The 21,442-nt window shown below is 60.7% G+C and overlaps 6 protein-coding genes across 19 annotated transcripts; 4 read left to right on the top strand and 2 right to left on the bottom strand.

Moving 5' to 3' along the window:
* Nucleotides 1–225: 225 nt before the first annotated feature.
* TRPT1 (tRNA phosphotransferase 1) lies at nt 226–2,638 on the bottom strand (the record flags this gene model as incomplete). 3 transcript variants are annotated; one of them, XM_079707334.1, is made up of 7 exons in its annotated part: nt 226–368; nt 498–608; nt 684–740; nt 947–1,121; nt 1,210–1,397; nt 2,242–2,323; nt 2,561–2,638. In XM_079707334.1, the coding sequence occupies 7 exons, from the start codon at nt 2,633–2,635 to the stop codon at nt 277–279; spliced, it is 780 nt and encodes a 259-aa protein (XP_079563460.1). In that variant the 3' UTR covers nt 226–276. The 3 variants fall into 3 exon arrangements, with proteins under 3 accessions (XP_079563460.1, XP_079563461.1, XP_079563459.1); XM_079707335.1 differs by having other exon boundaries at nt 1,210–1,379; XM_079707333.1 differs by lacking the exon at nt 498–608 and having other exon boundaries at nt 1,210–1,379; nt 2,561–2,635.
* Nucleotides 2,639–3,502: 864 nt separating this feature from the next.
* Nucleotides 3,503–9,880, top strand: NUDT22 (nudix hydrolase 22; the record flags this gene model as incomplete). 6 transcript variants are annotated; one of them, XM_079707317.1, is made up of 8 exons in its annotated part: nt 5,416–5,511; nt 5,650–5,743; nt 7,042–7,134; nt 7,801–7,894; nt 8,372–8,556; nt 8,641–8,805; nt 9,502–9,588; nt 9,672–9,880. In XM_079707317.1, the coding sequence occupies 7 exons, from the start codon at nt 5,709–5,711 to the stop codon at nt 9,778–9,780; spliced, it is 768 nt and encodes a 255-aa protein (XP_079563443.1). In that variant the 3' UTR covers nt 9,781–9,880. The 6 variants fall into 6 exon arrangements, with proteins under 6 accessions (XP_079563439.1, XP_079563440.1, XP_079563442.1 ...); XM_079707315.1 differs by having other exon boundaries at nt 8,372–8,805; XM_079707314.1 differs by lacking the exons at nt 8,372–8,556; nt 8,641–8,805; nt 9,502–9,588; nt 9,672–9,880 and adding exons at nt 3,518–3,997; nt 4,351–4,449 and having other exon boundaries at nt 5,414–5,511; nt 7,801–7,872.
* A 540-nt stretch (nt 9,881–10,420) lies between these two features.
* Nucleotides 10,421–13,604, top strand: VEGFB (vascular endothelial growth factor B; the record flags this gene model as incomplete). Of its 4 annotated transcripts, XM_079707329.1 has the most annotated exons (8): nt 10,421–10,480; nt 11,035–11,077; nt 11,424–11,620; nt 11,787–11,860; nt 12,054–12,089; nt 12,432–12,566; nt 13,019–13,099; nt 13,175–13,604. In XM_079707329.1, the coding sequence occupies 8 exons, from the start codon at nt 10,421–10,423 to the stop codon at nt 13,194–13,196; spliced, it is 648 nt and encodes a 215-aa protein (XP_079563455.1). In that variant the 3' UTR covers nt 13,197–13,604. The 4 variants fall into 4 exon arrangements, with proteins under 4 accessions (XP_079563455.1, XP_079563458.1, XP_079563456.1 ...); XM_079707332.1 differs by lacking the exon at nt 13,019–13,099; XM_079707330.1 differs by lacking the exon at nt 13,019–13,099 and having other exon boundaries at nt 12,331–12,566.
* A 1,879-nt stretch (nt 13,605–15,483) lies between these two features.
* Nucleotides 15,484–18,194, top strand: FKBP2 (FKBP prolyl isomerase 2). 4 transcript variants are annotated; one of them, XM_079707340.1, is made up of 6 exons: nt 15,484–15,563; nt 16,810–16,978; nt 17,303–17,415; nt 17,535–17,581; nt 17,930–17,965; nt 18,055–18,194. In XM_079707340.1, the coding sequence occupies exons 1-6, from the start codon at nt 15,502–15,504 to the stop codon at nt 18,114–18,116; spliced, it is 489 nt and encodes a 162-aa protein (XP_079563466.1). In that variant the 5' UTR covers nt 15,484–15,501; the 3' UTR covers nt 18,117–18,194. The 4 variants fall into 4 exon arrangements, with proteins under 4 accessions (XP_079563466.1, XP_079563468.1, XP_079563469.1 ...); XM_079707342.1 differs by lacking the exon at nt 15,484–15,563 and adding an exon at nt 15,865–15,966; XM_079707343.1 differs by lacking the exon at nt 15,484–15,563 and adding an exon at nt 16,141–16,153.
* Nucleotides 15,712–16,639, top strand: LOC307055258 (uncharacterized protein; the record flags this gene model as incomplete). The annotated part of the gene is made up of 1 exon (XM_079707327.1): nt 15,712–16,639. One exon carries the CDS (start codon nt 15,712–15,714, stop codon nt 16,507–16,509), a length of 798 nt encoding a protein of 265 aa, XP_079563453.1. The 3' UTR covers nt 16,510–16,639.
* A 405-nt stretch (nt 18,195–18,599) lies between the features above and the next one.
* PPP1R14B (protein phosphatase 1 regulatory inhibitor subunit 14B) lies at nt 18,600–20,927 on the bottom strand. The gene is made up of 4 exons (XM_079707348.1): nt 20,485–20,927; nt 19,375–19,458; nt 19,028–19,060; nt 18,600–18,935 (listed from the first exon to the last, which is right to left on the bottom strand). Exons 1-4 carry the CDS (start codon nt 20,740–20,742, stop codon nt 18,867–18,869), a joined length of 444 nt encoding a protein of 147 aa, XP_079563474.1. The 5' UTR covers nt 20,743–20,927; the 3' UTR covers nt 18,600–18,866.
* Nucleotides 20,928–21,442: the final 515 nt, after the last annotated feature.

The raw sequence follows: 21,442 nt of genomic DNA, 5'->3' as shown, positions 1-21,442 counted from the left end.
TGACCGAGCTGGGCACATTCACCCACTGTCACTGGCCTTGTGTAGACCAGGGATCTGGCTGGGCCAGACTCTGCCATCCCCCAGGCTAGGGAGAGTGGGCTCTAGTTTGTATAGCACCCGCCCTTCCCTTGTTTGAGTGACCAAGACCAACACCCCTGACCTAGCTGTAGTCCCTGAGCACATGAGGAAGACTGGCTACAGCTACAGGACGAAGACTCATAGGTTCAAACTGGAGTTTCTCTTTTGTTATCTTTTTACATTAAAAAAATAAATATTTTATCGTTGGGTCATCCTTCTTCCTCTGGAGCTGTGCTTGGGGTCACTCTGACACTCTGTCTCTTCATTACCAGCCAAGGAGAGGGGCTTTCCTGAGAGAGAAAAGAGTTGGTTAGAGAAGGGAGAACTAAGTCAGCCTGGGGTTGGGAGCTGGGAAAGAGGTGAGCGCAGAGGGCACAGGCTTCAGGCACAAAGAATAGGGGTGGGGTGGTGGTTCTTACGGGTAGGGCGTAGCTGCAGGGCCTCCTTGAAATACTTGGGAGGCAGGATGCCATCAGCGTTCCCTGGAGTCAGGATCACCCCATTAGCAGAGCGGAAGAAGGAGATTCCATCTGCAGACAGAGCCAGAGATGTGACTCATGCCCTCTCTGAAGGCCTGGGGCAATACCTGCTGTGTCCAGACTCACCTGCCAGGGCCAGGGGCCCATTGATGAACACGGCCACTTCGCAATTTGGCCGCATGCCTGAGTAGACAATTGGAGCTGGGGTCTGGGGCGTCTGGATTGTAGTTATCAAACCTGGGTGGGCTGGGGTCCTGAGTTTATTGCGGTGCGGGTTGGGGGTTGCTCCTGCATGCAGGGCATGGGCTGCCCCTGGACAAGAGGCTATGACTCTTGGAGGAGGACTTGGGAGGACAGAATGGGTGGGAGTAGCTGGGGAGGGCACTGACCACTGATGACACCAGGGTCCCCAGGCAGTCCAGCGGCCAGATGGATGTGCGTCCTCCCCCGGCAGGATAGGCCCTTGAGCAGGATGGATGGCCAGTGCTGCCAGAATGTGCCATGGACGAGCACCAGGGGCAGGGCCTGTGGGGTCTCCAGGGGAATCAGCTCCAACTCAGGTACCTGGGATGGATGGGGAATGGGCAGCAGTGAGACCCCCTCACAGACAGGGGTCTCACATGGCTCTCCCACTTGTCCGCTTAGCTCCCACCTTCAGGGAGTGACCCTGATTGGCCCGGATGAGAGGGCCGGCGCCGGGGTCCCCTGGCCGCAGGGTGAACCGCTGCTTCCCATTGGTGTCCACCACGCGCTGCACATCCTCAACTGAGAAGCTGCAGAACTGGGGCAGCTGCAGGAGGGTGTCCAGGGGCACAAAACCATCTGTGGGCAGGTAGAGTGGTCAGGAGCTGAACTTGCTCTGGCCTGGGCCAGAGTTAACAGGGGAAGCCACAGGCAACATGAACAGAGCCTCTGTGACCTTTAGAAAGTCTCCCCTGGGACTTCCCTGGTGGCACAGTGGTTAAGAACCCGCCTGCCAATGCAGGGGACTCGGGTTCGTGCCCTGGTCCGGGAAGATCCCACATGCCGTGGAGCAACTAAGCCCGTGCGCCACAACTACTGAGCCTGCGCTCTAGAGCCCGTGAGCCACAACTACTGAGCCCGCACGCCTAGAGCCCGTGCTCCGCAACAAGAGAAGCCACCACAATGAGAAGCCCATGCACCGCAACAAAGAGTAGCCCCCACTCGCCGCAACTGAAGCCCGCGCGCATCAACGAAGACCCAAGGCAGCCAAAACATTTTAAATTAATTTAAAAAAAAAAGAAAGTCTCCCCTTTCTGAGCCTCAGTTTTTCAACTTATATGGGAATAGGATCTGCCTCATGGAGGGTCACAAAGATCAAGTGACCCTTTTGAGCACAGTACCCAGCCCAGAGTGGACACTCAATAAACATCAGTTGCCCCAACACCCCCGCAGTGCCCAGTCTTGAGATAAGTGTTTATTGGGCCACTGGGCTGGAGGTATCACCAGGCCTGGCCCAGATAGAGGCTCCTCTCCCAGTCTGCCCTGGACATGATACTGGGCTCTGGGCCTCGGTCTTCCCTATACATGGAAGGGATGTACCTTCTGTGCTGTTCTCATAGGACTGCAGTGGGAACCATGAGGGAAGGCAGTCAGAGCCAGGCTCACACTGCTCCCTGGGCTCCAACCACTCCTGGGCCCAGCCTCTAAGATGCTCACTTACCAGTCCCCATGGGAAGCCCCAGCTTCAGGGCCCCGTGGCGCAGGGCATAGGACAGAGCCTTGGACAGTTGTACATCTCGGTCCTGAAAGAGCCCAGAGGTGGCCGTTAGTCCCCGTGGTGACCCTGCCCTGCTGCTCAGCCTGAACTCAGTGATCTGCTGTAGGAGACCGGAGGGAGAGGAGTCCCTGTGCTCCCTGGGAACAGCACAATCCATCTGCCCTTCTCCCACCTCACCAGCATTTCCCAGGGAGCAGGACTCAGAGTCCCCCTCCCCTGCCCTCCCACATTGGGAGCAGGGGTGAGGGTGGAGGGGGCGCACCTGTTCCCGGGGTCTGTGAGCCCTCCTACCCTTGGGTCCTGCTGCTTCCTGCCTCCTTCCTCTAGAGGCGTTCATGGCCAAGACCTGTGGGGAACAGTGAAATGTGGAGACTGTTAAGGACCTTCCCATGTCCCCACGATGCCCAGAAAGTCACAAAGCCTCAGGATGTGAGAGCTGGGAGCTGGGATATTCAGATTTCTAAATTCACTTCCCACCCCTAACTCCCTGGTGCAGATAGGGAAACTGAGGCCCAGAGAGACTTGCCCAAGGTGACACTCTGTCAGCCACAGGGCCCAGGGAAGTCGAGCCCCTGCGACCCAGTCTCCTGGTCTGCCCCGCAAAGCGGGCCTGGGGAGGCGGGGCCGGCAACCAGGCTAACGGGGCAGAAATGTCTGGGCCGGCCAGAGAGACAGAGCCGGGCCAGACGGGAAGGCTCACCAACGTCGGGGGCCGGACAGCTGACCCGGACGGGCCCGTCAGCTGACCCCGACGGGCCCTGAGCGCCAGGATCGGCCAATGAGAAGCCGAGGAAGAAGGGGGCGGGTACTTCCGCTCCGGGGGAAAGAGGCGGAGCCGGCGAGGAGAGTAGGCAGGTGATTGCCGGCTGCAGCCTGGACCTTCCGGACCCTGGAAAGGGTCCCGGCGCGTCAGGGGTTGGAGGCAAGACTTTTGGTTTGGGGAGACAGAGGCATTAGCGGGTGACAGGACTCAGGACCTCTGGGTCGTAGGGTTGCCCGGGAGTATCAGGGATGTCTGGTAGCAGGAGCCTCGGAGCTCTTGCTGGGATGATAAGACATTTTACAGCCCAGGGACGGGTCAGGGGGGTGCAGAAGGGCTGGGAGTACCCTCAGGAGGTTTGTGGCAGAGGGGGCCAGCTGTCGGGTCCAAGGGTGGCTGTGGGTCCCCCGGGGTGACAGGCCTGGCTGTGCCCTCCCCCAGAACTGCCCTATCCAGATCATGGACCCTGAGGTGTCCCTGCTGCTGCAATGCCCCCCGGGGGGGCTGCCTGAGGAGCAGGTACGGGCTGAGCTGAGCCCTGCCTACGACCGTCGCCCACTGCCAGGAGGGGACAAGGCCATCACCGCAGTCTGGGAGAGCCGGCTTCAGGCCCAGCCCTGGCTCTTTGACGCCCCCAAGTTCCGCCTGCACTCTGCCACCCTGGTGCCCACTGGCTCGCCGGGGCCACAGCTGCACCTGTGCCTGGGCCTTACTTCCTATCGAGACTTCCTGGGCACCAACTGGGCCAGCTCAGCTGCCTGGCTGCGACAGCAGGGGGCCACCGACTGGGGTGACAAGCAAGCCTACCTGGCGGACCCCTTAGGGGTGGGCGCTGCACTGGCCACTGCTGATGACTTCCTTGTCTTCCTGCGCCGCTCTGGGCAGGTGGCTGAGGCACCTGGGCTAGTGGACGTGCCCGGTGGGCACCCTGAGCCTCAGGTGAGATGCCAGGCTGGGCGCAAAGGCACAAAGACCCAGAGAGCTCGGCTTTGTTTTCCTCATCCCTTAAAGAGGGAGTTGGCCTGGTGCTTATCCGAAAGTCTCTGCTCAGGGCAGTCTCTCAGCCTCCCTGCTGAATCCTGCCCCAGACCCATGGGAAGTTAGGGAATTGGGGGTGGGGTTGGGATGGAAGACCTAGCTGGACCTGTGGTTTTCCATCTGGAAAAACAGGGCCTGGGTCAGGGGATCACCAAGGCTCTTACTCTGTGCCCAGACAGGCCCTCAGGGCCAGTGAGTGTGGGGAAAAGCAAGGCGGGAAGAGGGGAGAAGGGGCTGAGCCTGACCTCTTACAGGCCCTGTGCCCAGATGGCAGACCCCTGCACATCAACCTCCCTGGGGAGCTGGTGGTGCATGAGCTCTTCTCCAGTGTCCTTCAGGAGATCTGTGATGAGGTGAGCGAGAGGCAGGTGGGACAGAGTGGTGGGCAAGGAGGGAGGGTGTAGAACAATCCAGAATTTCACAGGTCTGGGATGGCAGGGGTGTCTGCAGGCATCTTTTTTTTTTTTTTTGGCTGCCTCACGTGGCTTGTGGGATCTTGTTCCTTGACCAGGGACTGAACCCAGGCCCTTGGCAGTGAGAGTGTGGAGTCCTAATCACTGGACTGCCAGGGAATTCCCAGGCATCTGGCATTGAGCAAAGAGCTTGGCTTTGCAGCTAGGCACACTTGGAGTGGAATTCTAACCCTCATCTCTGTGCACCTCGTCTCTGTGTTCCTCTTTACAATGGGGACAATAATAAATGTCTTGCCTACTCCCCCGAGGTTTGTTGAAAAGAGGAGTAAATGGGAGTCCCAATGACTTTTTAAAATTTTATTTATTTATTTTTGGCCGCGTTGGGTCTTTGTTGCTGTGCACAGGCTTTCTCTAGTTGCGGCAAGTGGGGGCTTCTCATTGCGATGGCTTCTCTTGTTGCGGAGCACAGGCTCTAGGTGCATGGGCTTCAGTAGTTGTGGCATGTGGGCTCAGTAGTTGTGGCTCATGGGCTCTAGAGCGCAGGTTCAGTAGTTGTGGTGCACGGGCTTAGTTGCTCTGCAGCATGTGGGATCTTCCCAGACCAGGGATCGAACCCATGTCCCCTGCATTGGCAGGCTGATTCTTAACCACTGTGTCACCAGGGAAGCCCCCAGTTACTAAATTGACTTCCCTAGGGTGACCCTGAGCTAACTGTTCCATCTCTCCTGTTGTGGTTTTCCCATGTGAAATGAACATGCCCAAGATCTGACATTCTGTGATTCTGGGCACTTGAACTACACACCGTAAAATGCTGTACAAGGGTACAAGGGTAACATGCTGTTCTTCATTGAGAGGGGCAGGGATGTGGGCAGTGAGCACTGACAGGTGGTACCCCTGGCCCCAGGTGAACCTGCCGCTGCTCACCCTAAGCCAGCCGCTGCTGTTGGGCATTGCCTGCAATGAGACCAGTGCCGGCCGTGCCAGTGCTGAGTTCTACGTCCAGTGAGTGAGCTCTGGGAGACAGGGTCCTGGGTCCTGGAGTAGATGGGTGGTTGAGCGGCATGGCTGAGGCAGCTGGGGCTCCACAGGGACCTTCCAGGGTCTAAGCACTCACCAGGCCACTCTCACATCCTTGTCCAGGTGCAGCCTGACTTCTGAGCAGGTGAGGAAGCACTACACGAGTGGGGGACCTGAGGCCCATGAATCCACAGGAATCATCTTTGTGGAGACACAGGTTTGAGGTGGACAAGGAGCTGGGTTGGGGCTTGCAGAGGCCTGGTGATGCATGTCTGTCTCCTGGGCCTGGGTCAGAGGGGCCTCCCAAATCTCTCAGGGCTTCCCTCCAGAGGCACAAGGCCTCATTGGGGATGCCCTCAGCCCAAGGGAGAGGGCCAGGGACCTGTTCAGCCCCCTAACATGTCTCCCTAGAGGGCTCTGAGGCTCAGGAACTGTGGGCACAGCTCCTGCAAGAAACCCGGGGTCGGAATGTTTGGGTCTCACTGTCTCCCCACAGAGTGTGAGGAGGTTGCAGGAGACTGAAATGTGGGCCGAACTCTGCCCCTCAGCCAAAGGCGCCATCTTTCTCTACAACGAATTCCAGGAAAGTTCCACCTAAGTCGCCCTAGAGTCCCCAGCCCTATCACCACAGCTCGGAAGACAATAAAGGACTTTATTCTTGGATTCCGTTGGCGTCTGCTGTTTCCGTGAGACAGAGAGGGGCCGGGGTGGGTGAGAGAGACAGGACAAGTGACTTGGGGGAAAAAAAGGCCCAGCCTCAGTTTTCCCCTCTGTAAGCTGAGGGCTGTGCCCCCTTGCCAGGCTCCGGTGAAGTTCCAGGCCGATTATGGGGTGGAAACTGCTTTGTGAAACGCGTCTCGCTGCAGAGCGGAGTAACAGCCTTGTCCGAGGGAACAGAACAACGGGGGCTGAGCCGAAAGCCTCACTGAGGGTCAGGCCCCGTGCCGCAGCCTACCCGGGTGGGCGCTGGCGCCTTTCTGCAAGTCCCCGGGTTGCTGTCTCGATGGGTGGATCCGAGGCGTCAAAGGCCAATGGATGTGCGGGGGCGGGGCTTCGCCGCTGGTCCCCTCCCTCAGGCCTGTGGGCGTGGTCTGGATGTCTAAGCCAATGAGAGTGTGGAGGCGGTGCCTGAATAGGAGCAGGAAACGGCGGCCGCCAAGGGGTCTGTGAGTGAAGGGGGCGGGGCTTGGTGTGGCTCTTCCTGCACCCGCCCCCCGAGCTCCCAGGGTGGGAAGGGGGTCTCGGCGTCCGGGGCTGGTTGTACAGGCACCGAGACAAGTGTGGAGAGGGGCCCCGGACGCCCGGGTCAGAGGCGGGGACAGGGCCAGGACACCGGGGTCTGGTCTTCAGCAGGGAGGTTCCACCCGCCCCTGAGTCCCCCGGGCCTGCTTCAGTTTTCCTTTGCGTCTCAACGGGGCCAGGTCCCTTCTCTCTGCCCCCCACCCCCACCCCTCATCCCCGCTGCAGTGGTTGAAGTCTGCTCCCATCCCACTGTTCTTTGTGACCTTTCACCAGCTGCCCGCCTGCCTTCATGCTGCCCCTGCGCCTGCGCCGGCTGTGGCCCCACAACCCTCCCACTCGGTTCTTCGCAGCGGCCGCCCGGCAGCGGTGAGTCGGGCGCCCGGGGCCGGGCCCGGTCGTTCAGTAGGTTTTTGTGGCTGGCCTGCCCAATTCTAGGCCCTGCGCTAGGTGCCGGGATAGTCTAGGTGCTGGGATAGTCGTGATCTCTTACTCTGCGTCAGGCGCCTTACAGGCTTGTCAGCTTACCCTCACCTTCACTGCTGAGGGCACAGGATCAGAGATTAAAGGATGACCCCCCAAGGTCATACAGAGAGTTAAGTGGCACATCTGGAATTTGAGCCCAACCAAACCCAATGCACTTTCCACAACTCAGGTGGCTGTCAAGCATCGCTGTGCATAACCCAGGCGGGGTGTGGGGAGCTTACAAAACTGCAGATTCCTGGGCGCTGCTCTGGAGATTCTGATTTGCAGGAATGAGGTGGGCCTCAAGAATCTATTTTTTAAAACATGCTTTTCAGGCGTTTCTGATGCAAGGGGTCTGAAAACTACACTTTGAGACAATCTGATCTGCCCCTTACCTGGAACACTCAAAAAGGGAGGGATGATTTAGAGATCTCCCTTGGTACCTGCCTCAGCCCCCTCAGCATCTGGATGCTGAGTTGAAGGGTGTGATCCAGCGGGGCTGGGACGGGCAGGGAAGGGGTATCCTCTGTGTTTTCCTTAGCCTCTGCAGGTTTGGGCCTCTCTCCACAGGTCTGGCCCCAGTAACTACTATGAACTGTTGGGGGTGCATCCTGGTGCCAGCGCTGAAGAAGTTAAACGAGCTTTCTTCTCCAAGTCCAAAGAGGTACCAGTGGTCTTAAGTGGAGAGGGGGAAGGGAAGTCTGAGCCAGATGGGGTACGCTCCAAGTTCTCAGGAATGGAGCTGAGAGGCTCACTCTGGCTGGTGCACATTCCCTCAGCATTCATAGGGAGGGGGAGCTGCCCCAAGTGGAGAGGTCTGGCCGGGTGGAAGGAAGGGCTGTGGGGCAGGAACCAGGAGTCCTGATGGGCTGGGCTTGGTTCTCTTGACCTGCCTGCTCTTGAGAAAGCTGGGACCAGGGTATACAATGAGAGCCAGGCAGCAGGTGGGGAGGGCTTGAACAAGGGGAGGGGGCAGGAGTTTGTGCTTCCTGACTCTCTGGTCTTCTAGAGGGATGTGCAGGCCTGAGAGTGAGGGTCACTGCCCAGGGAGGGCCTCTGGGTATGATATGAGCCCTTGTGGGTGGATATTGTCAGGATAGGTCATGGGAAGGGAGATGAGTGGAGTCCTGCCCTACCCCAGCTGCACCCTGACCGGGACCCCAGGAACCCAGCCCTGCACAGCCGCTTTGTGGAGCTGAGTGAAGCATACCAAGTGCTGAGCCGTGAGCAGAGCCGCCGCAGCTATGACCACCAGCTCCGCTCGGCAGCTTCCCCAAAGTGTCCAGGAACCACAGCCCATCCCAGGTCTGCTCATCAGGCCCACAGGTACAGTAGTCCTGCCCCCAGCTTTCCACCCCCAAGTCTCCTGGGGAGCCCCATCTTTACACTGTCCCTTCTTCTACCTCCCAGCAGCTCCTGGGCACCCCCCAATGCAAAATACTGGGCCCAGTTTCATGAAGTGAGGCCTCAGGGACCAGAGTCAAGGCAGCAGCAGCACATGCACAACCGGCGGGTGCTGGGGTACTGCCTCCTGATCATGCTGGCAGGCATGGGCCTGCACTATGTTGCCTTCAGGTGCGCGTCCCCCTAGGGTGATGGGCAGAGGGCAGGAGGGTGGATGAAGCCCAGTGTCAGCCATCCATCCATACCACCCCTGTGGCCTGCACCCTTGTGTCTCTCAAGCTAAGAACTGCATGAAATAGGTCTCCTCCAGAGCCTCTTCTTATTTAGCAAAGGCAGCTCTGCACTAAGGGCTAATGTCATTTTCAGTTTTTTATAATTTGAATTTAAATCTTTGGTGCTGGTTGCCAGAGAGTGCTGGAGCCAATCAAAATCCTGCACAAGAAGGAAATGCATTGAACTGGGCCTCACCAGCAACTGTTTTCACTTGTTTGGCAGTTGCTGTTTTCCTGCCACTCTCTCATGCGTGCCATTGCCACCGAGGTTTGATAGCAAAGACACCTAAAGGCTGGTGCACACTGCTAGCAGTGTGCCTAGTTCAGTGATGGAGTTAGATGAACAAACCTTTCTAGTTGCCTTTAAGGACCTCCATGACAGAGGTGCTGTCACCACCTTCAGGACAGTCAGGGACCTGGGTCACCATTAGGCCCTGGACAAGTCCCAGCTACTCTGTGCCCCTTTCCTCACCTAGCACAGCTGAGGTCCCCACAAGTGTAAAGCTGTGAGACCCTCAAGTGGGGTGGAGGGGGGTGGGACTTGGGGGACAGCGGGGATTGGGGATTCCCAGAGTCAGTTGTAACCCCCTTGCAGGAAGCTGGAGCAGATGCATCGTAGATTCATGGATGAAAAGGATCGGATCATCACAGCCATCTACAATGACACTCGGGCCCGGGCCAGGTCTGTCCCAGCTCTTTCCTGCCCTCTCCTCACTGTCCTGGCACCACCCTCCAGTCCCGACCACCAGGTGCTCTCCTCTGCAGGGCCAACAGAGCCAGGCCCCAGGAGGAGCAACGGCAGGGGCAGCAGCTGCAGCCACCACCCGGGCCTCCTCAAGGCCCCGGGATCGTGCCCCCCGGCCCCAGCCCCTGAGCGGCTCACCTTGGAGAGCTCACTTTGGATGGGGCCTGCGGTGTGCTACCTTCTGGGACACCCCACTCCCCAAAACGCGTGCAATAAAGTGATTCTCAGAGCTCTTGTCTGGCTCACTCCTACAGGCCCAGAGCCCCCGGCCCGGGCCCCGCCCTCCGGGTTCTGGCGGCGGCAACCCGGGAGCCCGGCCCCCTGGGCGGTGCGTCCCCTTTCCCCTGCTGCGGCAGGAGGTGGGGTGTGTGTAGAGGGGGCGGGCCCCGCCGGCGGCCTCGCCCCCCTCCCCCACCCCGCCCCCGCCCCGCGGCCCGGTGGGGAGCGCGTGTCTGGGTCACATGAGCCGCCCGCCCGCCAGCCCGGGCCCGGCCCCCCGCCGTCCCCGCCGTCCCCGCCGCCCGCCGCCGCCACCACCGCCCGCCCGCCCGCCCGGCTCCTCCGGCCGCCGCCGCCGCCGCCGCCGCTGCGCTGCGCTGCGCTGCCTGCGCCCAGGGCTCGGGAGGGGGCCGCGGAGGAGCCGCCCACCGCGCCCGGCCCCCGCCCGCCGCTCCCGGGCCCGCGCCATGGGGCTCTGGCTGCCGCCGCCCCCCGCGCCGCCGGGCTAGGGCGATGCGGGCGCCCCCGGCACGCGGCCCCCGCGGGCACCATGAGCCCCCTGCTCCGCCGCCTGCTGCTCGCCGCGCTCCTGCAGCTGGCCCCCGCCCAGGTACGTGCGTCCGCGACAACCCGCCCGCCCGCCGTGCCCTCTCTCAAGGTTGGCGGAAGTGGGGAGGCGCGGAGCGACCGGGTTCTCGGGGATCCGCGGGGTCGGGCCTCGGACGGGGGCGTCTCGGGAGCCCGGCCTGGGCATCCCTCGGGAGGTGTCCCTCCCCGCCCGCCCGCCGGCCCAACTCCGGGGCCACTCCCCCGCCCCACCCCGTCCCCAGGGCGCAGCCGGGGGCGGGGCCGCCTCGGTGCCTGCAGGACGCGGTTCGGCGCTCACTGTGCCCCCTCTTGATCTGCGGCCTCGAGAACAAGCCCGGTCCCCAGGCTTGGAGGTTCGACGCTGCCGGCAGAGTGTGCCTGGGGGGTTGTAGCCAGGGCAGGTCCCAGGTCCCAGGTCCCAGGTGGCCTGGAGAGGACAGGTAAAGCTAGAGTGGCCCCAGGAACGGAGTAGTCTGGAAATATGCCTCCTGACTGCAAGGGCAGAGCCCTGGGGCCAGCGACAGGGCTAGCCCTTCCTGGAGTGCACCTTGGGTCCAGGTTTCTTCTCTCCTGCAGGGCCCGGTCTCCCAGCCTGATGCCCCTGGCCATCAGAAGAAAGGTAATAGTAACAACAGGAACTTTCTACTAGCCAGCACTAAGAATCTTCTCTTCCAGTCCTGATTCCAGACTCTGTGTATTCCTCATCTTGTGTAATCACACCCCTCTGTAAGATGCAAACTCTTATTCTGCCCATTTCACAGAAGAGGAGATTGAGGCAGGGGGGTTCCGGGGTTCTGGATGAACAGGGCAGGGAAGACAGATTGGGAGGGCAGAAGTGGGGGCTAGTGGAGGGTGGCTGTGACATGGGAACTAAGGAGAACAGCTTCTGGGCGCAGGGGTAGGGGAACCAGGGAGCAGCTGCAGGAAACCCAGTGGGGACTTAACCCTTACGCATCTGCCCCCAGTGGTGTCATGGATAGACGTGTATGCTCGTGCCACCTGCCAGCCGCGGGAGGTGGTGGTGCCCCTGACCATGGAGCTCATGGGCACTGTAGCCAAGCAACTGGTGCCCAGCTGCGTGACGGTGCAGCGCTGTGGCGGCTGCTGCCCTGACGACGGCCTGGAGTGTGTGCCCACTGGGCAGCACCAAGTCCGAATGCAGGTATGGGGCAGGTGGAGTGTGCCTGGCTGGATGCTAGCGTTCTGGGGACCGAGAGGGTGGCAACCAGAGCCCTGGCTGGTGGGCAAGGTATTCTCATTTCTCCAGCCCATGGAGCGTCCGCTTCCTCTCTCTCTGACTGTCTCTCTCCCTGTTCTCCTGAGCACAGATCCTCATGATCCGGTACCCAAGCAGTCAGCTGGGGGAGATGTCTCTGGAAGAACACAGCCAGTGTGAATGCAGGTGCCAGCCAGGCCCCACTCCTGAGTTCGCAGAGACAAGGCTTGGGGGGTGTTGGGTGTGGTGGTACACCACAGCGGGGACCAGGTTTCCAAGAGTATAGCCAGGTAGGCCTGGGATCTAGGGCAAGAGAGTAGGATGCTTGGCTTCCTGATCCTCTTTTTCCTTGTCTCTGTCTGTCTCTCTTACTTTTCAGACCAAAAAAACGAGAGAGTGCTGTGAAGCTGGACAGGTGAGTCTTGGGCTCTTGCCGAGGTGGGGTTGGAGCCCAGGCCCAGCACCCAGAATGTAATGTGTGTGTGGGGCAGGGGGTATAAGAGTGTGTCAGGAAGTTGTGGTCCCCCGCCTTCTCCTCCCACTCGTGTCCCCCTCTCCCCTTTTCCTCTGCTCCCCAAGACTATATGCTCTTCCCCAACCCCAGCTCCCGGGAAGACTCTTACTTCTCACCCGAGACATGTTGCTTCTCCTCCTAGGGCTTCCACTCCCCACCACCGTCCCCAGCCCCGCTCTGTTCCGGGCTGGGACCCTGCCCCCGGAGCACCCTCCCCAGCTGACATCACCCATCCCACTCCAGCCCCAGGCCCCTCTGCCCACGCTGCCCCCAGCGCCGCCAGCGCCCTGACCCCCGGACCTGCCACTGCCGCTGCCGACGCCGCAGCTTCCTCCGTTGTCAAGGGCGGGGCTTAGAGCTCAACCCAGACACCTGCAGGTGAGGAGTTGGGTGTGGCGTCAAGGCGCCATCCTGGAGCAGGTCCCGGTGAGCCTGCTGGTGGGAGAAGAGCCAGGGAAGGGGAAGCTTTGAGTGTGCTGAACTATTGACCAAGCGCCTGCTGGCACTGGGGTCAGCATAAACAAGGCTCACATTCTGATGTGGGAGTCAGACACGAGGGCACATGATGCCAACAGAGGAAGTCAAGTCAAGAACTGTGGTGAGGAGCACCTGACATCGTCTTTGAGAGGTTAGAGATGTCCCGGAAGAGGTGACATCGCCAGGTGTAGAAAAGAGAAAGACAGCCTTCCAGTTTGCAAAGCTCTGAGCCTTCCCAGAAACCCCTGTGGTAGAGTTTGTTCCACCTTATGTGCTCCAAGAGGCCAGGGGATGTAGTGGAACGCTGGTCCACCCTTGTCCAAGTTGCTTCTCACCACCCCTCCTTTCCACAGCGGGGCCATGGGGTGGCGTCCTGTGGACCAGGCCAGCTGGGGCTTCCCAGGAGTGTTAGGGGAGAATGAGGTTCACAGAAGGTAAGAAGGGGGTGAGTCTAGAGGAGCAGGGGCTGAGCTGTGCCAGCATGAATGGACCCCTTCTTCCCTTCTCAGGTGCCGGAAGCTGCGAAGGTGATACATTGCTTTTCAGACTCGGTGGGGCCACTTGCCTCACAGGCCTGCCCAGAGGGGAACAAGAGGGCATCCTGGTGAGAACAGTCCAGTCCCCAAGACCTCAACCTGGGCGGAAGCTCCTCCAGGACTTGGGCCTCTCAGAGGGCTTTCCAACTGCCCCTTGTCTCTCTGAGGCTGCCGTCCAACAACGTGGACAGAGTTGGATGAAGAGACCTGGAGGCAGCACAAAGGGTCATGTACCATCTTGGGAGAGAATGGGGTCCCGGCTGAGTTTTTAACCACCTTGTGCAAGTGAGCATCTTACAACTGGCTCCTCCGTCCCCTCACTAAGAAGACCCTGGTCCTCTACAAAAAAATGAGAGTTGGGCTTCAGTACAAGAACTGTGAACCCCAGTCCCGATAAAAGAGATAGAAGGAACTGTCCCTGCCTGTGTCACTGTTTGTCACTGTCCAGGCTGGCTGGTTTGGACATGAATGTCTGCGTCACACTGCCTCCTAGACATGGAGCTTGGAGGAGATGAGGCCCAAGGCCCCACAACAGGTCACAGAGCCAGAATCGTGCATCCTTGACGTTCATGTTGTGCTAACAGGCCCTGGGGAGTCCCTGCCCCTCTGCTCATTACAAGGGTTCCTTTCTGGAAGCAGAGGGCTAGTGAGCTTGAGGTGGGACCCAGATCTGCTGAATGACCTTGGTTGTCGCTGCCTCTCTCTTTCTGAGCCTCAGTTCCCACATGTGCACACGGAGGGAACAGATGATTACTGTGGTCTGGGCCCTTGGGCTCCAAGAAAGAGAGTCACGTAATAGGAAAGAACACCCATCTTCCCTGCCGGGTTATACTCTTTGTTTGTAGCTTTTTGCTCCCGGTAGCTTAACTCGAAGGTCACGCACCTGCTCTGCCCCCACCTCACTCCCACATCCCTGAAAGGGAGGCAGCACCAAAGGTCTGTGGTCGGTGGGCCCCGCTCACCCCAGCTACACAGTCTTCTCCACTCTCGCCTCCCTTGCACCTTGGGCTCCCTTCCCCAGGCGCTGCTTGGGACTCTCCTGACCTTTATCTGACCCAGCCCAAGCTCAGTGGCCAGCTTTCGGCCTGTAGCCTTCAGTACCCCTGGGTCTGAGTGACGAGGGGGTGAACTGAAGGGCAACCTTGGGCACCAGTGCTTTGCCCCATCGAGACAGAACATTCATGGCAGAGGTTAAGCCAAAGCCGCTACCCTAATGGAGGCCTTCTCTGAAGTGTTAGATTAGAGGGTGAGGTAGTGATCTTGTTGGGCCCAAACCAAGAGTGGGGTTAAACCAGAAGAGACAATTCCTGACAGTGATGGCTACTTTCAAATCATTTTCTCAGCTATTCCGTCACCCAAAATGCCAGAGCTCAATTAGAGTGAGACAGATGAGGGTTAGGGACAGTAGCTACCACCTCCCAAAGCCATTTAAGCCTGCCCAGCGTGCACACTGCTTCGTATGTGCCTTCTCGCCTAGTCCTCAATTCTAAGTGGTGTAATTATCTTCCTTTTTCAGTTGAGGAAATAAGCTCGAAAAGTCTGACTGACCTGGGCATCTGACCTCAGGTCGGCTCTCTCCCTAACACTCAACTTAGGTTTAGCTGCCTCCCAATTGCAGGTTCATTACTTCAATGGACAGTTGTTCACGCCTGGGTGCTGTGGTGCCTGGAAATAAGTCCGGTTGGGGAACGGGCCCAGCCAGACCATTACAGTCATGATTCAGGGGTCATTGTGCAGCAGGTAGAGGCAGGCCTATGCGCTGGGAGAGAAAAAAGGGAGAGAGCATTCGCCGTGGACCAGGGCCTGGCAGTGCACATCACTTGCAGCAATCCTCCAGGGGCCCTGCGGGGTGGGTGTTATCAAGCCCGAGTTACCAGGCCAAGGAACTTGCTCAAGGTCACACAGCCAGTCAATGATGGCAGACCCTGGATTCAAACCCAGGGCTCACTCTGAAGCCAGGCTCTTTCCACAGCAACTGAGGATTGTGGATCCTGAAGAGGCTCAGGGGCAAACAGGAGAGCCGTGGGAGAGGCTGGGGGCGACATAAAATGGCGTCTCAAGACCCCCGCCGCTAACCCGCGCCCACCTGACCTTAATTTCACCTCGACCGGAAGTGCCTTCGGCTCTTTCAGAAGTCACTTTCACCTAACCTTACGGACTACAGAGCCACCGGACCTGACGCATAAGTCACATGGCGGCGCGGGGGGCGGAGCTAGAGAAGGCCGCCCAGGCGGGCTTGTGGCCGCGGGTTTCGCACGGTCCAATGAGGGCGGGCGGCGTGGCCGGGTCTGGTGGCGACGATGACGCGCCTGCGCAGAGACGGCAGCACGACTGGGGTTGACTCCGGGGGCGCGGCGAGGAGGTGAGCGGGGGCCACAGCCCGGGCTGTGGGGAGCCGGGGTGCAAGGGGGCAGGCTGGATCAGGCGGGGCAGGAGCGGGCCGGGGCTCTGAGTGTCAACAAGGGATAGGTTACGAGGAAATTGAGGGTTGGGGTCAGAGCTGTCTGGGGATGCCGCAGGGGGAGGGTTCTCACGCCTCACGGGGCGGGGCTCCGGGAGTCGGGGCGGGACGTGGAACGGAGACGGGTGGGACCTCTGATCTTGTGCCAGTGGAAGGCGGAGCTCCAGGGCTGGGGGCGGGGCTAGGACTGGTGAGGGACGGAGGCTGGCCCTTGGAGGAGGAGCTGGAACAGGCGGAAGGAGGAGCCTCGGGTTTGGAGACCGAGGGGGAAGGAACCCAGGCACTGGGGGCGCGGCCTCAGCCGGTGAGTGGCGCGGCTACAGTTCAGGAAAAGGGGACTAGTCCTGTCGGGGGCGGGACTACAGGGCCGGGGGAGGAACCACGCCCTCTAAAGGGTGGGGCTAAGGAGCCCAGCGAAGGGGTAGGCCCAGGTAATGGCCCGGGGCGTCCACGCGGGGGCGGTCTCCGTGGTGGCCGTGCCTGGGGACGCGGTAGGCCGAGAACTCCCCCGGGAGAGGTGGTGTGGGTGGAGCGGGCTCGGCGGCCACCCGATACGGGGCCAGTCTGGGTGCCCCGCAGGCCCCCGAGGGCTCAGAGTTGGGGCGGCGCCTCGGGCGGAGGCACAGGACCAGCCTGGGGGGTACCCCCGGAGGACAGGGGCTCCCCGGAGCCACCCAGTGGAGATGTGTGGGTGCCTCGGGGCCGACCCCCTGCGGCAGCCGCAGAGGTGTGGGTGTGCTGGGCGGGAGGCAATTGGGTGTGGCGTGAATGGGGTCGCCCGGTTGGGGCAACTGCTGCGCAGCCAGATAGGGTTTGGACTTTGCGGAAAGGGACGGGGGGGAATTGAAGAGCAGAGCTGGGGACTGGGAGGGACGGAAGGGCAGGGGGTGAGCAAAGGGGCTGGACCCTGGCTGCTGTGGCCTCCCCTGACCCCCTCCCCCCGCTGCTGGGGTCCTCGGGCAAGCCCCCTTCTCACTGGACTGGTAAGTGTGGCCGCGGAGCCTGGGGGAGGGGGCGGTGACACGGGACAAGGGGATCCCCAGGGGCAGGCAAGGTACGGTGGGGTGGAATCCTCCTGGTACTTGCCCGTATTCCATGCCCTCCCGTTCCTCTCCCCCGGTTGGTTGGTCGGGGTCTGTTCCCGCAGAAACATGAGGCTGAGCTGGGTCCTGACAGTATTGTCCATCTGCCTGAGCGCCCTGGTCACGGCCGCCGGGGCCGAGGGCAAACGGAAGCTGCAGATCGGAGTCAAGAAACGGGTAGACCACTGTCCCATCAAATCACGCAAAGGGGACGTCCTGCACATGCACTACACGGTGGGTGAGGGAGTGGAGCTTTTGGGGGTGGGTGGGCCTTCCGGGGACCAGAAAGGACTTGGGAGCCAGGTTTGTCTGCCAGACGGTGGGTGACCTTCGGCAAGTCTCCTCATCTACTTTGCATGATCCTATCTTGCTCTTCACTGTCTACTCCCAGTTGGCACCAGCAAGCAGTGCAATGTACTGTGAGCTGCCCAAGGTTCTGTCCCTTTCTAGGACTATGGCCGCCAGTGCTGTGGGCTGCCACCTTGAAGGGAAGAGCACCTGGGGGTGGGGGTGTCAGAGCAGACCCTCCTCCTCACTGGCCTTCCCATGGTCTCACAGGGTAAGCTGGAAGATGGAACAGAGTTTGACAGCAGCCTGCCCCAGAACCAGCCCTTTGTCTTCTCCCTGGGCACGGGCCAGGTCATCAAGGGCTGGGACCAGGGGCTGCTAGGGTGAGTCGAGGGGCCATGACTGTGGTCCAGGAGGTGAACTGTGGGAGGCAAGCTCCAGGTACGGGGTGGGGGCAGGGAGCCTGGGCGCTGCCACATGCTGAACATGTGTTGTCCTACAGGATGTGTGAGGGGGAAAAGCGGAAGCTGGTGATCCCATCAGAGCTAGGTAAGAGGCCCTTCCTGAATGGGGGTAGGGAGTTCAGGGTTATATCTACGTGAGGGTGAAAGCTGGTTCAGCCTCTGCACTGATCTCCACTCAATCCATTCAATACGTGCCACTTCCAAGTCTAGTTGTGTCCAGCAGTGAGGACAGGGCAAGACCCTTGGGACGCTTGGCTCTGGTGCCCACTCTTTGCCCTCTACAAGACCTTTAGCAGCCCCCTCCCAAATCCATTACACCTTCTCCATTTCTGGCCTTGTGCTGGGATGGGCAGAGGCTTGGTCTCAGCCTGGTTGTCTGCAGAACACCTCACTCTGTCTGGCCACGGCTCACTTTCTTTGTGCATCTTTGCAGGGTACGGAGAGCGGGGAGCTCCCCCAAAGATTCCAGGTAATAAACCATCCTGCCTCCCATCTCCTGCACCCATTCCATCTCCCTGTGGCCCTGGTTCTCATTCTGATCCCACTTCTCCCCTGCAGGCGGTGCAACCTTGGTGTTCGAGGTGGAGCTGCTCAAAATCGAGCGACGTTCAGAACTGTAGCCAAACTGGGGAGGGCTGGTGGAGAGGCCCCCATCAGGGACCAGACTGTTTAAAGAAAGAAAAAAACTTTAAAGCCCATGAAGTGAGCCTGTGTTTGTTTGTTTGTGGGCCCTGGAGACTTAGAAACCACAGCTTCAGCCTTCCCTCTCCCTCATCCTCCCCCCATCCCTCCCTCTCCTTTCCTGGCTGCAGAGCCTTGGGGTCTAGTAGGCTCAGTGGCACGGAGGTCACGATGGCCAAGCCGTGGGTGACTTGGTGGCCCTTGTCCAGAGGGAAAAAGGAGTATTCCTGCCTGCCAGCAGCAACACGGCTCCTCCCCAACTCCCCAGCCGCTTCCAGATCCTGGTCTGGGAGCCAGCACTGGGGTATCGCCATGGCTGCGTGGCCCTCAGGAAGGCCTGCGGTCACCTGGGGAGAAGCTCAGCTGGCAGCAGTTGTAGAGCAGTGTACCCCCCCTAAAAGAAACCAGGCGAGCCTGTTAACTGCACCAAAGGCATATCCTAGCTTTATTAAAGGGCCCGCGCCGCAGTCAATATAAAAACACAAAAAGTCCCGTCAGTTTAATAATAATAAAAAACCCCCAAAATGGAAAACTGAGGGGGCAGGGAAGAGGCCCCTGGGCCAGGGGTACGGGGAGCACTGCGCATGGCACCAGGCCTGGCCGCAGGGCACCCCGGTATTGCTGTTGCTACGAGGTTGCGGGGCAGCGATTGTCCTGTGGGAGCCACCGTTCACCTGGGTCGAGAACCCTTACTTCTTCTGGGGTGTGCTCAGCTTCTGCATGCCCCGGATCTTGTCCAGCAGGCCAGAGATGAAGGCCTGGAGGGAGGGAGGACATTAAGGAGGCCAGAACCCAAGATGACAGGACCCCAGGCTCCTCACCCCACCCTCTGGGGAAACCACCTCCTTACCTCAGTGGGTTTGTAACAGTCAACCAGCAGCTCCTAGTGGGGCATGGGGGGAAAGTATAAGTATGAGTCTCGAGAACACGAGCCTAAAGTTCACCTACACCCTCTTCCAAGGCACTGGGGCCACCCTGAGGCACAGGAGATGCCACAGCTACTGAACAGCTAGGCAAGTACCACTGGCCCTATTTGACGGAGCCAGAAGCTGAGCCCAGGAAGGTCACAGAGCTGGCTGACTCAGACCAAAGAAGGCCTGGCTCCAGAGGCTTGCCTACCCACGGGGCAGTGCCTCCAGGCACCCCTCTATTCCCTGCTCCCCTGACCTGGCCCTGCTGCCCCCCAACCCCTCTCACCTTGACCCTGGCAGCTCGGGTATCATCGCTCTCCATGTCCAGGAGTTCATCCACGTCAATCTCCAGCTCCGGGATCTCCTCTTCCTGGGGTAGGGGTGGGGGAGGAGGGAGAGACAAGGGCCTGAGTTGGGAGAGAAGGTGTGAGAGGGGCTCTCTGGCTGAGGCCCCTGCCCTACTGCAGATGAGCCAGCCCTCTTGCCCAGCAGACAGCGGCAGCTGCTCCGAGGAGAAAACAGATCAGGCCTGTGCCAAGGCAAACTGCCCAATGGGGGGGGAGCTTCCTGTCCCTGCCAGTTGGGCACCCTGGGTGCCAGACAGCTAGGGCTGGGGATCCTGGGCTAGGAACCCTGCAGATGTGTCTCCCCAACTTCCGGGCCCCCCATCTCAACCAGAGCACAGGTGGGGCCAGCTGTCCCAACTCATCATAGCCCCTTCCCCTCCCCCAAACACCTGTCACAGCTTCCCAGGAGTGAGGAGGAAGTGAAGGGTGAGGGGTCAGTGGGAAGGACCCAGGCCTGGTAAAGGGGAAACAAAGAGCCCATGCTTTGCTGAGGGAGGGGGTGCCTGCCACCCCTCCCCCCCAGGAAGCATCTCTCCGGTCTGGAGTCAGCTGCATCCCAGGGCTGCGCTAGGGTAGGCAGCACAGGGCAGGCCCACTCCTCCACCCTGCCCCCCGGGGACTGAGTCACCATTTGATCAAGGAAGGAGTCATAGGGTGGAGAACTAGAACCCAGAGTGTGGGCTAGCTTGCCCCCCATGACAAGATGGAGCTCCAGGTTAGCCCATTAGAATAGGCAAGACCCGTACCACCACCACCCAGGCTAGCTAGCTCCTTTTAACTAGTCTAGGCTAGCAGGCAATAGGTAGATCTCCTTTCCCCGCCAGCCCAGACAAGCCCCGAGTCTCCTGTCCAAGGCAGCAGATAAGAAAGGAGTGACTTAGGTCAGACAAGAAAGAGCATACATTGGGGGCGGGGAGTACGGAGAGCTGGGGAGCGCGCGGAAGCGGAGCGCCCATTGACTCCGGGTGACAGGCGGGCTCAAGGTGGGGTTCCCAGGCGGCCCGAATCGGGACCGATTTTAGGGTGTCGGCGCAGGGTGGGGGACACACCTGGCAGTCGTAGAGGCGAGTGAGCTGCTCCAGGATCCACTCCTCCAGGTTGAGGCGCTTCCGTAGTTCCTTGCGGTCGTACTTGACCGTGACCTTCCCTTGGCGCCTCACTGGGCCCTCGTCGTCCGCGCCGCCCGGGCCCTCGCCTGCAGCCCCAGGGGGGCTCTGAAAGTAGACGCGGGGCCCTGGGCCGCCACTCCCCGGTCCAGGGGCCGGAGCCGCCAACGCCGCGCCCCCTGCGGGGCCGCTGTCCGCCATGGCGGCCGCCGGGGCCACGTGCGCGCGTCGGGCCCCTCCCTGCGCCGCCGCCTCCGGGACGCCCGCCGGCTGGCTCCGGGCCGTTGGCTCGGGCTAGCTCGTGAGCTCGGCTCCGCACGGCTCCGCTGCGAGGGCGGCGGCGGGGGCGCCCGGGGGCAGCTGCAGCATGCGGAGCCCCCGGGCCTGGCCTGGCCGCGCCCCGCCCCCTCCCCGCCGATCCGCCCGCCCTTTGTCCCCCGCGGCCGCCGCCCGAGCCGCCGCAGCCGAAGCCGCTTTCTCTGTCTTGATCGCTTCCCCCGCCCCCCGACCACACCCCCTTAAAGGGACAGTCCTGCAGCAGGCCCCTCACCCCTACCCCGCCCTCGGGCAGGGGCTAGGAGAGGGTCTAGTCCTTAGAGGTTTGGACCTAGCTGTCCGCTATCCTTTTTAAGCTTCCTGCCCCAAGCCCAGGCGTTCTAAGCGTCCGGTAGCCGGATTTGCGCTCCTGCGGGGAACCTAGTGTTCTGTCCTCACTGAAGCAAAAACAGGGGCCGTCTGAGAATGGAGGGGAGTGGGCACTGTATACAGGACAGAGGTCCGAGGAAGAGAGGTGGGAGCCCCCGACTTCTGGGTCCTCAGGCCCTTGGCCAGCGGGTAAAGAGCAGGCTTCTTCGCGCGGACGGACACGTGGGCCGGACGCCCGGGGGTGGAGGAGTGGAGA

Source organism: Hyperoodon ampullatus (genome assembly GCF_949752795.1).
Source record: "Hyperoodon ampullatus genome assembly, chromosome: 7".
Taxonomy (NCBI): Eukaryota; Metazoa; Chordata; class Mammalia; order Artiodactyla; family Ziphiidae; genus Hyperoodon; species Hyperoodon ampullatus.
The sequence above is the reverse complement of the archived record's forward strand: the minus strand, read 5'-3'. Positions and strand labels throughout refer to the sequence as shown.